General features: G+C 45.5%; 1 protein-coding gene across 2 annotated transcripts in view; it reads right to left on the reverse strand.

Moving 5' to 3' along the window:
- LOC147725336 (sodium-dependent phosphate transport protein 2B-like) overlaps nt 1-13,634 on the reverse strand; it is a 70,794-nt gene that overhangs the window by 41,036 nt on the left and 16,124 nt on the right. For both annotated transcript variants that reach the window (XM_086964009.1, XM_086964008.1), the window contains exon 4: nt 203-331. In XM_086964009.1, the coding sequence (XP_086820135.1) occupies nt 203-331 (129 nt within the window). The remainder of the gene's footprint in view (nt 1-202; nt 332-13,634) is intronic.

Raw genomic sequence — 13,634 nt, forward strand, 5'->3', positions numbered from 1 at the left:
CACTGGTGGTGTGTAAAGCGATTACTGATAGAAGTGGTTTATGGTTTAAATCACTGATAGATGAATCTACAAAACTACTACTGTAGGTATCTTCAAGGTGGTTGCGGGGTTGAAAATAATATGTTGTCTGATTCATTTTGACTTCATTTTGATTAAATTGTGTTGGGTAACATTGATTGTGTGTTGCAAAATCACCACATACCTCCTACCAGCTGGAAGGCTGAGCTCAGGACATCCAGGGAGCAGACAAAAAAGTAGAGCAGTCCTAGCAGGACTATGAACTTCCCGATTCCTTTCAGCACTGAAAACACTTTCCCTTTGGTGTCCAGCTCTGAAAAACAAGCCAATAGCTATGTGTAATTTCGCTTATTCCAAAAGTGTACACTGTAGACATTTGTATGCATGGGTGCCTAACAAGAAGTTATCATGGTCATACTCCTGAATGTCCCCCCTTACAAGAATCACGTATTCGCAACGGAGCAATTCACAATATCTGCCTACATGGCTTAACTTGCTATTAAACCAGTGGTAGCTTAATCCTCAATAGTATAGTACATTCTACTACGTCAGTGCTTGCTTTGTTGGTCCACCTACAGCACCTATCCATGTGCTACATTGGGTCAGTACACTGGATCCTGTATAGTGTAAAAATTCTCTTTTTATTGTATATAATAAATCCTCAGCATATAAAAAATCTTATATACATATATATGTGTGTGTGTATATATATATATATATACATATATATATATATAAATATATATATATATATATATATATATATATATATATATATATATATATATATATATATATATATATATATATATATATATATATATATATATATATATATATATATATATATATATATATATATATATATATATATATATATATCCATCCAAATCCTCCTCTCTCACAGGAAGAAAGAGCCACACAGGTAATCAGGTCCAACTCGGTTTTATTCAGCTTTCAGGGCATGACGCGTTTCGTCGGAAGACTTTTTCAAATGCCTAAAAATACGAATGCTGACCAATGTCCACTTTAAACCAGCATGACTTACTGCGATTGGTTGTAGTCATCTGGCAGGCACAAGGGAACATCTCGAAACTCAGCACTCCGAGTCTCACGTAGGCAGTCACTCAACGTCTGTACTCCCCCAAGTTGGCGGTGTCTGCCTCTTCCTCCCCTTGCACCTGGATGTTACTTGTGGCAAAACTTGCTGGCCTGACCTTGCACCCCCCGCCAACCGCAGCTTGATCATCGGAGCATCACACCAGTGAATGATGTCCCCTCGTGAAGTCACGGACCAACTTGTATATATATTCATATATGTATATATTTATACCTTAAGAAACATCTACATGGTTTTGGAGACATGTCAAAGGCTACTGGTTTCCCAAATGAGTCCAGTATAGGATGCTCTGCTTTTTTCACATAAACAGCAAAGGCTGTAAGTGGAATAATAGTGTGTACAAGTGTGTAAAAGATATATGATAATTAAGCAATATTAAATAATGGCGGCCAGAGCAATTCTCCCATCCTGGGGTGCAAAATGTTCATAATTAATATGTTCACATTGGCATGGTCTTCAACGGCATTTCAACCCTGTATCCTTTGTTAGGCCTGATTATGACTCTCAAATGGTAGAGGGTCGAAATGCCATCAGCACTAATAACGTTTTGTAACAACAACAAAGTGTAACCATAGTAGGGTTATTTATGCAGTTTGGTGCCCTTGCAATGTCATTTACATTGGCCAGACATTCAGGGCCGGACTGGCTACCGGACGTTTTAGCATGCTGCCGAGCTGGGGGCTGATGCCACTGCGGTGGGGGCTAATTTCGTTGATGGAGACCTGTGTGGGCTTCAAAATAAACAAAGCAAAACGAATTTCGTTCAGCACACGCAGGTCCCCATCAACAAAATCAGCCCCCAGCTCGGCAGCATGCCAAAACTCCCAGTAGCCAGTCCGGCCCTGCAGACATTGCAGACGATTAGGTCCAGACAGCACAGTTAAGCGCAAGGTGATATCTACAACCCTGGCTGACCATTTTGCTGACAAAAACCTTACTGAAAATTACATCAGATGGCCAGTTATTAAAGTAGTAAAAAAACACAATGTGAGGGAGAGATCTGCAGAGCCTGTTGAACGAAGCTGAGTGTTGTGGATCTTAAAATCTAGCAGCATTATGGATGGCCTTAATGCTATTGAGGAATGCCACTCCATTGCACATAATTAGGCTTCGTGGCTTCATATACAATCACTCTGTCCTCAATGTTTTCATTACTTGATACAAATACTCATGTGTCTGACTTTACTTTTGTAACACATTCAGTCTGAACAACCGAGCAACTGCTGTTTCTCTTATATCATCCATGTTGTCTTTCCTAAATATTTTGATATTTCTCTACCCTCAATCATTTCTCTGTATACAATTCATGTTGTTGAGCGTATTTTTTAGCAATACTGCAACTCGCGGTTATGCTTTGTATTGTCTCAAATTATTATGTTTGTTATGATGTGCGACATGGTCCTTATTTATGTTGTACTACATAACTTGTTCCTTGTGCCATATCGAATTCATGGTTGAACATATCGCAGCTTTGACTTTTGTGCACTTTTATTTAGAGCCTATCTTCTTTGAATGACCCCTTCCCGTCATGTGTCTTGTGCATATTAAAGTGTTCTGACAAATCCTCTTTTTTTTTAAATAACTTTTTTAAATGCACACGTTTTCCAATTTTTCATATTTATTTAGTCCTTTGGAATCCCTTAGTCTTTTTATGGGCCCTGGACTATAGGAAATTGAGGTGGTGACTCGCACACCAGTTTAAACAAGTTCATCATGGTTTATTCTCTTATAGAGGGCATAATCATTATGCCATAATGTAAAAAACACCTCAGTAACTCATGTAGACGGCATTTTTTGCTTATAGCGGGAAAACGCTGGGTATGGGAGGTACAACATGACATGCAACGTTAACTGATATGTGAACACAAGTTTAAGATGCTAATGGCAATATATTTGATTTTAACTTTACAGATAGAAACCCCTGACGAAGGGCCAGAAAGGCTTGAAATGCATTGGGTTAAACATTATCACATTTCCTTGGAGCAAGGGATTTTACATGCTGTATTAAAGGCGATTGGGCATTATGCATGCATTTGAAAATTGAAATCACCTTGGTTTGAACATTTCGACAAACGAACAATAAACTTTGTTAAATATGGAACATAAAAAGCGGTCTATGGATTAATTGGTTTACGAGGAAGGTTACCCAACCTGCACAACGTGATGCATCCTGGTACTGATAGTACTTTGTATATCAGTGCTCCGTTTCGATTCCCTGGACTATAGGGACACTGATACAAAGTAAGAATCTTCAGGAAGTCAGGTTGTAGGCTCCAGGTATATCTTTATTTGTAGTTCAGTTACGGGAAGCTTAGATAAAGCCAAGATGGAAAATAGGCTATAATCCACACACCAACATTCCATTACATCATACAGCATTCTCCAGCCATGCAGGCTGAACAGAAGAGAGAGCATTGATGTAAAGAAAGAAGAGAGGAATCAACCTTACAACAGATACCACTTTCATTTCCATTCCATTAATGACATGTGCCCCGGCACACACACCCTTCTACCCTGAAGAGTCTTTCATGGAGCACGCAGGCCACATCAGAAACCAGGAGAGCCTTTGTAATAGCACACTTCTTTCACACTAGTGTGTGATAACTGTTAAGCTGCTTGGCGTCTTGCACTGCAAAAAGCAACAAAGAACCCAGCTAGGAAGGAGGACGGACAAGTAATGAGCCTGGAGGAGGTGAATATCTATCTTCTAAGTGTGGAAAATAACAAAATTAATGTACATAAGCGGCGTTCATTGTCCTTTCCCATTCCCTTCCCTGAATGTTAACCGCGCCACTCCGCCAGTAAAGGCCCGTGCCCGCATGTACCTGACAGCCATTTCAGGCACCATGGCCTCTTTGCCCGCTCGTTGGAATCCCCGGCTTCCTTCCTGCGCGATCCTGCTCTGAAAGGTGACCCTCCTGCTTGACCCATGCACCCCCCCCCCCTTCCCCATTTTTCCCTCGAAGAAGCATCCTTCGCCTCAGCTGACATAACCCCCCAGCGGTATCTGACTGCCCCCGTCCTCTTATGTACGGGTCGTAAGACCTCTCTCTCTGTGCGGCTCTGTCCCTGTGCGCACCCTGGCTCCCTCCTTCTCCCTCACATGGACAAGTCATAAACCTTCTTCTTCTGCAAGACCCTGTCCTTGGGAGTCACAGCCGCGCCTGACCAACACCTCCTTTCCTTTCATGAATAACCCCTCTGTTAGTAAACCCTCCCTCCGCGATGGACTATCCACACACGTCCGAGGCCATCACCTAAGCCGGGAGACACTGTTTACTGCCCCTTATTGTATGAAATCGCTCCTCCTCAAAGGACCCACTATTGATCCTGGCCTCCCCACCCCCTGGGCTACGATCAGGCGCACATATCCTAATAATCAGCGGAACACTCAGCTGCGTCATTGCCCCTTCTCTTATCGACAGTTCAAGGGTCTCTATTGTAAACATATGTGGGGTAGGATTGACACGAGGATTATGGGGATGTCTTTTCTTTGTTTCACAATGTCATGATTGTAATGCCAAGTATATAAGGTATAAAAGACGATGTCTCAGCTCACTTGTTAGAGCACCTCCCGAAAGACACTGTGTTTCGTGTCCAAAATGACAGGCTCTCCTCATGAGAAATAAAACTCTGTTCTTGTGATTCCTGCTCCCAGCGCCCGTCTCTTTTTTTTTGGGTAATTATTCAGAATGGGAACTAAGAGGCGACTTGCGCCAGCAGCCCGGGCATCGGTTGTCATATGGGCTGACTTTTCCACAATTGGCGTCCCAACGCGGGGCCCATCAGCGACATAAGGTCCGGTAAGAGAGGTCCAGACGATGGGGTGAACATCTAAACGATCGGAGTATACCTGCCTTGAGAGGACCCTCGTCCGGCTGCTGATTGAATGAACTTCACCGATTCCGAACGGACCTCTCTCGAGTGACCCATTGTCCTGACTGGGATCCCACAGGACTGCTGCGGTAAAATCATGGAATAAGAGAACGATCGGGCGCTGGAAGGAGGAAGGGGAAGAACTGCCCACACGGTCCGGTCCGGGTAAGGTCGCGTAAATGCGACAAACTGTGAAATGATTGTTTGATTTGGATAATACTAGTATTACTCTTTTGTTGATTCCTCTGGAGATTCACCGTCTGCAAACGGAGAAACAACAGGCTCTCCCTTTGCAAGCAGTGAAGGATAGGTAACGCAGACTTTTGTCCCCGTTGTAATCCGTCGTGCCTATCTTCCTCCCCACTGTTTCCCGAACTGTTGTTCGTGGATTATTGTCTGGAGATTCTCTGTCTGCAAACAGGGAAGAACAAGGTCTCTCTTTGCAGGTAGCGAAAAGGTAGGTAACGCAAACCTTTAACACGTCGTACCTACTTATTCTCCCCACTGATTGTTTGATTGACCGAACATTGATTGTTCGATATTGGTTCTTTTGAGGTATTCACCGCCTGCAAACAACGGAGAATAGAAATATTCTGTCTAGTCTTTGCCCGCCGTGATAAGATAGGTAGTGCAGACTTTTGTCCCCTTTGTAATCCGTCATGCCTATCTTCTCCCCACTGATTGGTAGCCTGTTTAGTCCGGACCGCTTATTAGAGATGAACCATCCAGCTCCACTGGAGGGCACACCTAATAAGGACATGTTCATTAAGTGTGGACTAGTCGCTATAGCTTATAATAGGTTATGGCATAAAAATATAAGAAAAAGAGTCGAGCGAAATCAGTAGGCCACTGATGAGTTATCAACTTCGCTAAAAATAAAATAAGAAACATTAGGAATAGTTTGTAAAAAGAAATATAAAATGGCGAAAGCTTGACGGCAAGACAGCCACGAGGTAGCTAGGCTCCGCTGCCTATTCCTGCTCCAAACATGTCTGCCTCATTGCCCACCACGCCCAAATAACGGTAACATGAAATAGATACAAATCAATAGATACCTACCCCCATTCCGGAAGCTCCTGAAGTGCAACAGGTCCGCGGTTACGCCCATCCGGAAGGCGAGGCCTCAGCGCGTGCAGAGCAGGGCCTGGCTGGCCGCCATCGGAAGGGGAGGCTGTAGGGCGGGCGGCCCGAAAATCGTAATGGTCTCTCCTTTTCCCCTCTTCTGCTGCCCTGCGGGCCACGGGGGGGGGATGTCTTGCCTCAGCCACCGACCCCCCACACCCCCCTCTCTCACCTGATCCGGCCCTCATCGAAGACCGGAGCCAAGGCGAGGACGGCGGCGCTTCTTTCAGCTATAATAGCTGCAACTACACCTCTTTTCAATTATGTCTTGGACAACTCTGGAAAGTTGCAGGTGGTCCCGCCAGCGGCAACGCTTCAGTTGCAGGTAGTCCCGCCACATGACGAGGGGGGATGTCTTGCTGCCTCCGACCCCCCCCCATCTTCATTGCCTGGCATGGCCATACCAAAGAGCTGGAGCCGAAGAACGGCGCGGGGTCGCTGGAAGGGGGAGGCGGCGCGAACGAGCCTCCCCCACCTCCCTCCAGGTGGAGGCTTCCAGCGACACCCCAACGCTCCTGCTTGAAGAGGGTCCATATCAAAAAGCGGGTTTTCTTGCCCGGGACGGGCACACGCCCTGTGCTCCTCAACCTTGAAGATTCTAAAAGAGCCAGGGGGGCCGACCTCTCCACGAGGCGCCCCCCCGCCCCCGTCCTCCGATGAAGCCAGGAGACGTCGGCGCACTCCTGCCGGCGCCAGCCTCAGTGTGGAAATAACTAAAATCCTGCAAAGATACAGATTTGTTCAGTTCCGGTGGAACACCAGAATGACCCGGTAGGAAAGATTGTTGCCGCCCTCCCCACTTTTGACTGATGGTTCATATTGCTAGTCTGTTACCCCATTGCGAAAAACTTTTTGAACTACCAAAACAGGTTCTGGTCCAGCCACGAGTCAGTGGAAGCATTCCGACTCTACTGGGACATGCCTGACCTCGCCCAAAATGGCGCCAATACAAAATGAGACTTTCAAACTCCTTGTTGCACTCTGATTGCTCAGCCTTGATGCTCCAAGATATGTATGCAGTTTTTGGACAATGAAAGTAGATAAGATGGATATTGAGTATGTGCTTGGAAAAGAAAGCGATATAAGATGGATATTGATTATGTGCTGGGACAATGAACTGATTTAGGGTGGGTGCTAATTATGTTTGGAAGCAATGAATTGGTATAAAATAAGCACTGATTGAACATTTGGACAAATGAATTGATAAACGTTAGGTCTTGAGTAAATAGTGGGGCAATGAGATGATATTATTGAAAGCTTGAATTCTTGGCAAGCATTATACTCGCCCCTTAAGAAAGTTCGATACGATTTTATTTCACTGCTGCACTTTACGAAATGAATGGCCACCAACTTCATTCTCCGTAGCCGGCCCACTGGGTTGTAGGCCCGTATTTGTGCGCCAACATTTCTAATTAAAGGTATTTTGAAGAGGAAAAGCATAAGTGTAGTGGTTGCATTAATGAGTTTTGAATGTGTTACTACTGTCTCCAATATGAGCAAAAAATAAGCCTGATTAAAGCTCAAGGTTAAAAGGGCCTGATACTTAGCAGCTACATTATGTGTCACAGGCAGACGGAAAAGTGTTTTAGACGCCCTTAAGCGATACCACAGAAATGCCACCTGACCACCACCCTTGTACATGACCTAAAAGGCCACGATCGTGTGATTTATGTAGATATGCAGACCATCGATGATTATCTATCTAACACTACTGGTCCCTCTGGGCTTAAAGCGCCAAGATGGTAGAAAATGGACCCCGTGGAGATAGGTCGAGTATGTGGTAGGTAAAAATCTTTTCTTCAGGTTTTGCGTGTTGATGTGTTTTGAATGCTGCCCCCACCCCCTTCTTTCTCCTCCCTTCTGCAGGTCGCGTCGGAACATCGGTTGAAGTATGGAAGAGCGATGATCGAACGACCGACAAAAGGAGAAAAAGGGGATCTGAGCATAGTACTTATGTTAACGAGTTTTTAAAGACGTAGACTTAGACGTTCCTCCTTAGAACGTAGCGACTGGGAGAATGGACTGACATAGAAACTTGACGGGTTAGTACTGTATGACGGAATTTGACTCGAACCAGCACACCAGATAGTGCAACTAGACGTTTAACTAGATAGGGAAAGGACAAGGAAAAGTCCCGGGGAAAGGGTTACCTAGGCACCACCCGTCTGGGAAAGTAGGAATGTTGTTGATGTTCAAAATGTACCACCTCCTTCTCACACTCTTACAGATATAACTAAGCTGTCCGACTGTTCTCTCAATCAATACCCTCCGTTGCCTCAGCCTGAAGAACTTCTCACCAAAAGAAGAAACTCTAAAGTGGTTTAAGATCCAACCGTGGGCGATAGCCCGACCAGGTTAATTTTTGACCGGCTGACCGAGGTGTAAGTATTAGCAATTGAGAATGCTCGCAAAAATAGCAAGCAAGAGGAAAAAGGAGGAAAAGGTAAACAGAACTCAGCCCGTAGATAAATAGGATATTAAAGATGCGCAGCATGCAAAAAGAGATCTTTTTGGCCAATAACTGTTCTATGTCTTGTCATGAACCTCTTTGTATGTAATACATGTACTGTCTTCCTTCGTCTGAGTTTTGTGTGTATGTACTGTATGGGTTTATGTCTTCCCTCTGTTCGTGTCTCCTTGCTACCTAACCCCTGCTGTTCTGTGTTGTGAGCGCGCTAAATGACCTATTTCCGTACACGTCTCTCTAGCTATCTCTCTCTCCCCCCCTCTCTCTCTCTACATGTCATACGTGTACAGAATGGCTCGTTTAGGTTGCGGACGACTCTCGCTCTCTACGAGAGTCCCCCTGTTCCATCTTCCTTCTTGTGGTAAAATTGTGCCCCGCTGGCACCAGTCTGATTGGAAACCTATTGAACACGAAGGTGTTCAGCGAAATTGACAAAAACTAAAAAGATTGTAACTTGTCATATTACTACCTCTCCTTTCTGCAAAATGAATAAACTCAAATTGGCTAAGAAAGAAAGGACAGGTAAGACGACTAAGGTCCCCTAATCTGGCCTTTTATAGGGGAACTATATGTCAATGGCACCCTATTTTTTCAGTTCGTTAGAAGACAAGCGCCAATATCCAGATTGACCCCCAATGCCCAGATTGCCCCACCCCTTTGCACTCAAGCGCGAATGCCCGAAGCGTCCCCGCCCCACTTGATTGACCCCAGCTGCTGACCCGGACGCATAAACTGATGACCATGAGTAACTGCCGCCCCTCGAGAAAAACCTGTTCAACCCTGTCTTTCGATAATTGCACCCCCGCTCTGTTTGAAAGAGTTAGCCAGCTCTAAAGGGAAATGTAAGACTGTTAAGGCTCGGGTTAGAAGGACGAGTCTCCCCTGAATGTTGCCAATTTTGGAGTTTTTGATGAAATACGCAAGTGACAGGAGTCTGACCTCTGTCCATATGTGTCATGAATGAACGCCGATTAGACTTGGTGCGAACACAGTAGAAATACCCACATACTTACTTCATGGTAATAGACTTCTGACTATGACCAATGAGCATAACCCCCAGGTACTAGGATTGCGAGTGGAATTCAAATGTAAAAATGTCTTCTCCTGCCAGTTCTCTAAAACTTGTTTTTACCCATTCAAAGATATACGAGCATCGGAGGAGAAGGGTCGGACGTGACACACAGCCTGGCTGCAGATCATGGGACACATGCAACCTCGACCAAAGGTGGAGCCGCAGCACAACAGAAATACGGGACGAGGCAGCACTCTCCAATGCGGTAAACGAAAGGATGAAAGGCTGTCCTGAAGCTCTCTGTCCGCCTACCCACGTGTGCCTGAAGCCTCCGTCCCCCTTTTTAAGCCCGATTGATGGGCCTGCTTGCTTGTTATCCTTTGCTCCCTTTGTCCCTTTGGTGTGTCCCAGGAAATCTGACCCCACTCCGCTCTCTCTCTCTCTCTCTCTCCCATCGACTACTGAACCATACCCCCTTTTCCACGTGACTTTCTGCTGAAAGGAAGAACAGCATTTAGATGGAAATGGGGTTACGCCACAGGAATATAGGTGCCGAACATAAGGCGCCCCTAAAAGGATTGTTTAGGGAACAGGACTGTGGTCTAACAACAGAGGACTGACCGCACCCTGCAACGCGTAAGGATGGATCCGAGCTGGACCTATAGCTCCACCGCCGGTGCTCAACAGCGCCAACGAAAGGACACGGATTAGAGCCTACCAGTAATGGCTCACTGCTGAAAAGACACTGTGACGAAGAGATAATATTGGACTGAATTCCTCCCTCAACCACTTGGTCAAAATGTTCATCGGTCACATTCATTTTTGAAAGTCAGAAGCATTTATGCTATGGAGTACGTTTGCAAATGCAATTTCCTATGTACTGCATTCTGCCAATCACACCAACTGTTCATGATTTTATGCAATATGTTAGTATTGACAAATGCTATTTCATCAACCACATGTTTATATGTACGCCCCTTAACTAGGAAGGATAGGAAAATGAACTTTGTTGTTTATATGTACGCCCCTTAACTAGGAAGGATAGGAAAATGAACTTTGTTATGTAAAAAGCGGCGAATGTGGAAAATAACAAAATTAATGTACATAAGCGGCGTTCATTGTCCTTTCCCATTCCCTTCCCTGAACGTTAACCGCGCCACTCCGCCAGTAAAGGCCCGTGCCCGCATGTACCTGACAGCCATTTCAGGCACCATGGCCTCTTTGCCCGCTCGTTGGAATCCCCGGCTTCCTTCCTGCGCGATCCTGCTCTGAAAGGTGACCCTCCTGCTTGACCCATGCACCCCCCCCCCCCCTTCCCCATTTTTCTCTCGAAGAAGCATCCTTCGCCTCAGCTGACATAACCCCCCAGCGGTATCTGACTGCCCCCGTCCTCTTATGTACGGGTCGTAAGACCTCTCTCTCTGTGCGGCTCTGTCCCTGTGCGCACCCTGGCTCCCTCCTTCTCCCTCACATGGACAAGTCATAAACCTTCTTCTTCTGCAAGACCCTGTCCTTGGGAGTCACGGCCGCGCCGGACCAACACCTCCTTTCCTTTCATGAATAACCCCTCTGTTAGTAAACCCTCCCTCCGCGATGGACTATCCACACACGTCCGAGGCCATCACCTAAGCCGGGAGACACTGTTTACTGCCCCTTTTTGTATGAAATCGCTCCTCCTCAAAGGACCCACTATTGATCCTGGCCTCCCCACCCCCTGGGCTACGATCAGGCGCACATATCCTAATAATCAGCGGAACACTCAGCTGCGTCATTGCCCCTTCTCTTATCAACAGTTCAAGGGTCTCTATTGTAAACATATGTGGGGTAGGATTGACACGAGGATTATGGGGATTCTTTTCTTTGTTTCACAATGTCATGATTGTAATGCCAAGTGTTTTGTAAGGTATAAAAGACGATGTCTCAGCTCACTTGTTAGAGCACCTCCCGAAAGACACTGTGTTTCGTGTCCGAAATGACAGGCTCTCCTCATGAGAAATAAAACTCTGTTCTTGTGATTCCTGCTCCCAGCGCCCATCTCTTTTTTTTTGGTAACTATTCAGAATGGGAACTAAGAGGCGACTTGCGCCAGCAGCCCGGGCATCGGTTGTCATATGGGCTGACTTTTCCACACTAAGTTCTGAGAGATGGAAAAGGTGGCTCGCAACTGATGCTGCTTCATTCACAAATAGTCTGGGGCTATTTTTCTGATGTTTGCCTTCCCAGGGCCCATCACCCTCCCCCAGCACTCCTGAATTTGTGGAACCCTATATATCTAGCTTAAGAGGACAAAGCATAGAGAGAGAAAACGGGAGGGCATTCTTGAGTAGCGCTTAAGGCTGAGAAAGACCAGCCTCGAAGCGCAGTTCTAAAAGTAAATAAGAAACCTGACAATTTTGGTTTCATATGCATTACTAGGGATATGACTTTCATGAATTATCCCTACATTTATTAGATTGACTGCCTGGGTGATTTTCTTTCGTGAGTATCCATGTATCAAATCAATTTTTTTCAGATTCCTCCACTTTTTCCATTTTTACCTTCATTTCTGGTGCCAATCTTCTGGTTCCAGTTACATTGCTCAAACATCTCCAAAATGTTGTTAGACCTAATGATGACCCTCAAATGATACAGGGTCAAAACGCCATCAACGAACATGTCAATGAGAACATAACATTTATGGAGAATTGTTCTGACCACTACTATTTAATATTATTTCATTGTCATATACCTTTTACACACTTGTCGACATGCTATTCACTGTGTGATCACCTGAGCACAGAGCACTTTCTTTGCAACATACTACTATTATTGTATATTGAACGAATGGGTCCAGCCATTTCTTTCTCTTTTCTATATTATTAATATATATGATCGACACTACTATTGATTGATTACTTCAAAAATATCTTTGTGATGTACATCATTCCACTTGAAACATTTCTTGTTGGTGTGTTTGTATGCCATTGGCTCCTGGCAGTTTTTGGACTGCCCTTGTTCTTAATAGCCATGCCTTTGTCACAGGCCATTTTATGGGGGTACCCCTTTCTGTGCCAACTCCACTGATTTGATGTATCCCTGAGCGATCACTTCAGTTAGCTTAACAGTCTCTTTTGGATATGACCTGCTTCCTAAGATCTAGGCCCGGGTTGGGGGGGAGGGTGGGGGGCAGCGGGTCCTCCTTTTCTTTGGAATGCTCTTCAGCTTTATCTGAAAAAGATGTGAATTATAGACTTTTAAGAAAGGCACTTTTAAGACTCACTATTTTTCTGACTTTTTTTCACTCTGACTGGTAGATGTCAGTTCTAGCACTGTTATGTTTTGGGAAGAAATTTGCACTTTAAAAACTCATTCTTTCATTCAACCATCCATCCATTTGAAAAGGGGGGGCTCTTGGCCCCCCCGCCAGCATGGTGGCGCGGCGACCGCCTCCCCCCTCCTTGCCTCCCGGTGGTGGGGCGTGCCCTTCCGGGCGCGCCTCACCACCGATTGGTTGGCGCCCTCCCTGACCCGGACGTCATTGTAGGACTTCCGGGTCAGGGGGGCGGGCCGCAGGAGGGGCTGGGTGGGGGCGTAACCGCCCCCACCTGGCCCCTTGTGGATAAAGAAGCAGGGAGCGCCCAGGAGACCCTCTTGTTCTCTGGACGCTCCCCCACAGCGTGTCATGCCCCGCGCTCGGGGCTTCTTGTTTTCCCTCCCACCATCCCTGGAACTATATGGTTGATGCTGTACTAGTTTGATGTAGATGTGTTCTGCTGGGTCAGTGTTACAACTTTTCCATGCGTTAGCGAGCTGTATGTGGTTTGTATATTTTCTGATGCTGCTTTCTTTAGGAATTTTTTCCCCCTTTTTAGTGAAATGTGCTGGAATATGTTTTATTGTTCAGATTGTGTTAGGCCTTTTTTCCCTTTGTAGCGATACGTTGATACGTGATGTAATTTAGTTAGAGTAGTTGTCCTTTAGACTTTTTTCCCATAGGTCGTCGTATTTATTAGGTATGGGGCATGCGGTAAGGTCATGAC

Source organism: Lissotriton vulgaris, chromosome 3_2 (assembly GCF_964263255.1).
Source record: "Lissotriton vulgaris chromosome 3_2, aLisVul1.2, whole genome shotgun sequence".
Taxonomy (NCBI): domain Eukaryota; kingdom Metazoa; phylum Chordata; class Amphibia; order Caudata; family Salamandridae; genus Lissotriton; species Lissotriton vulgaris.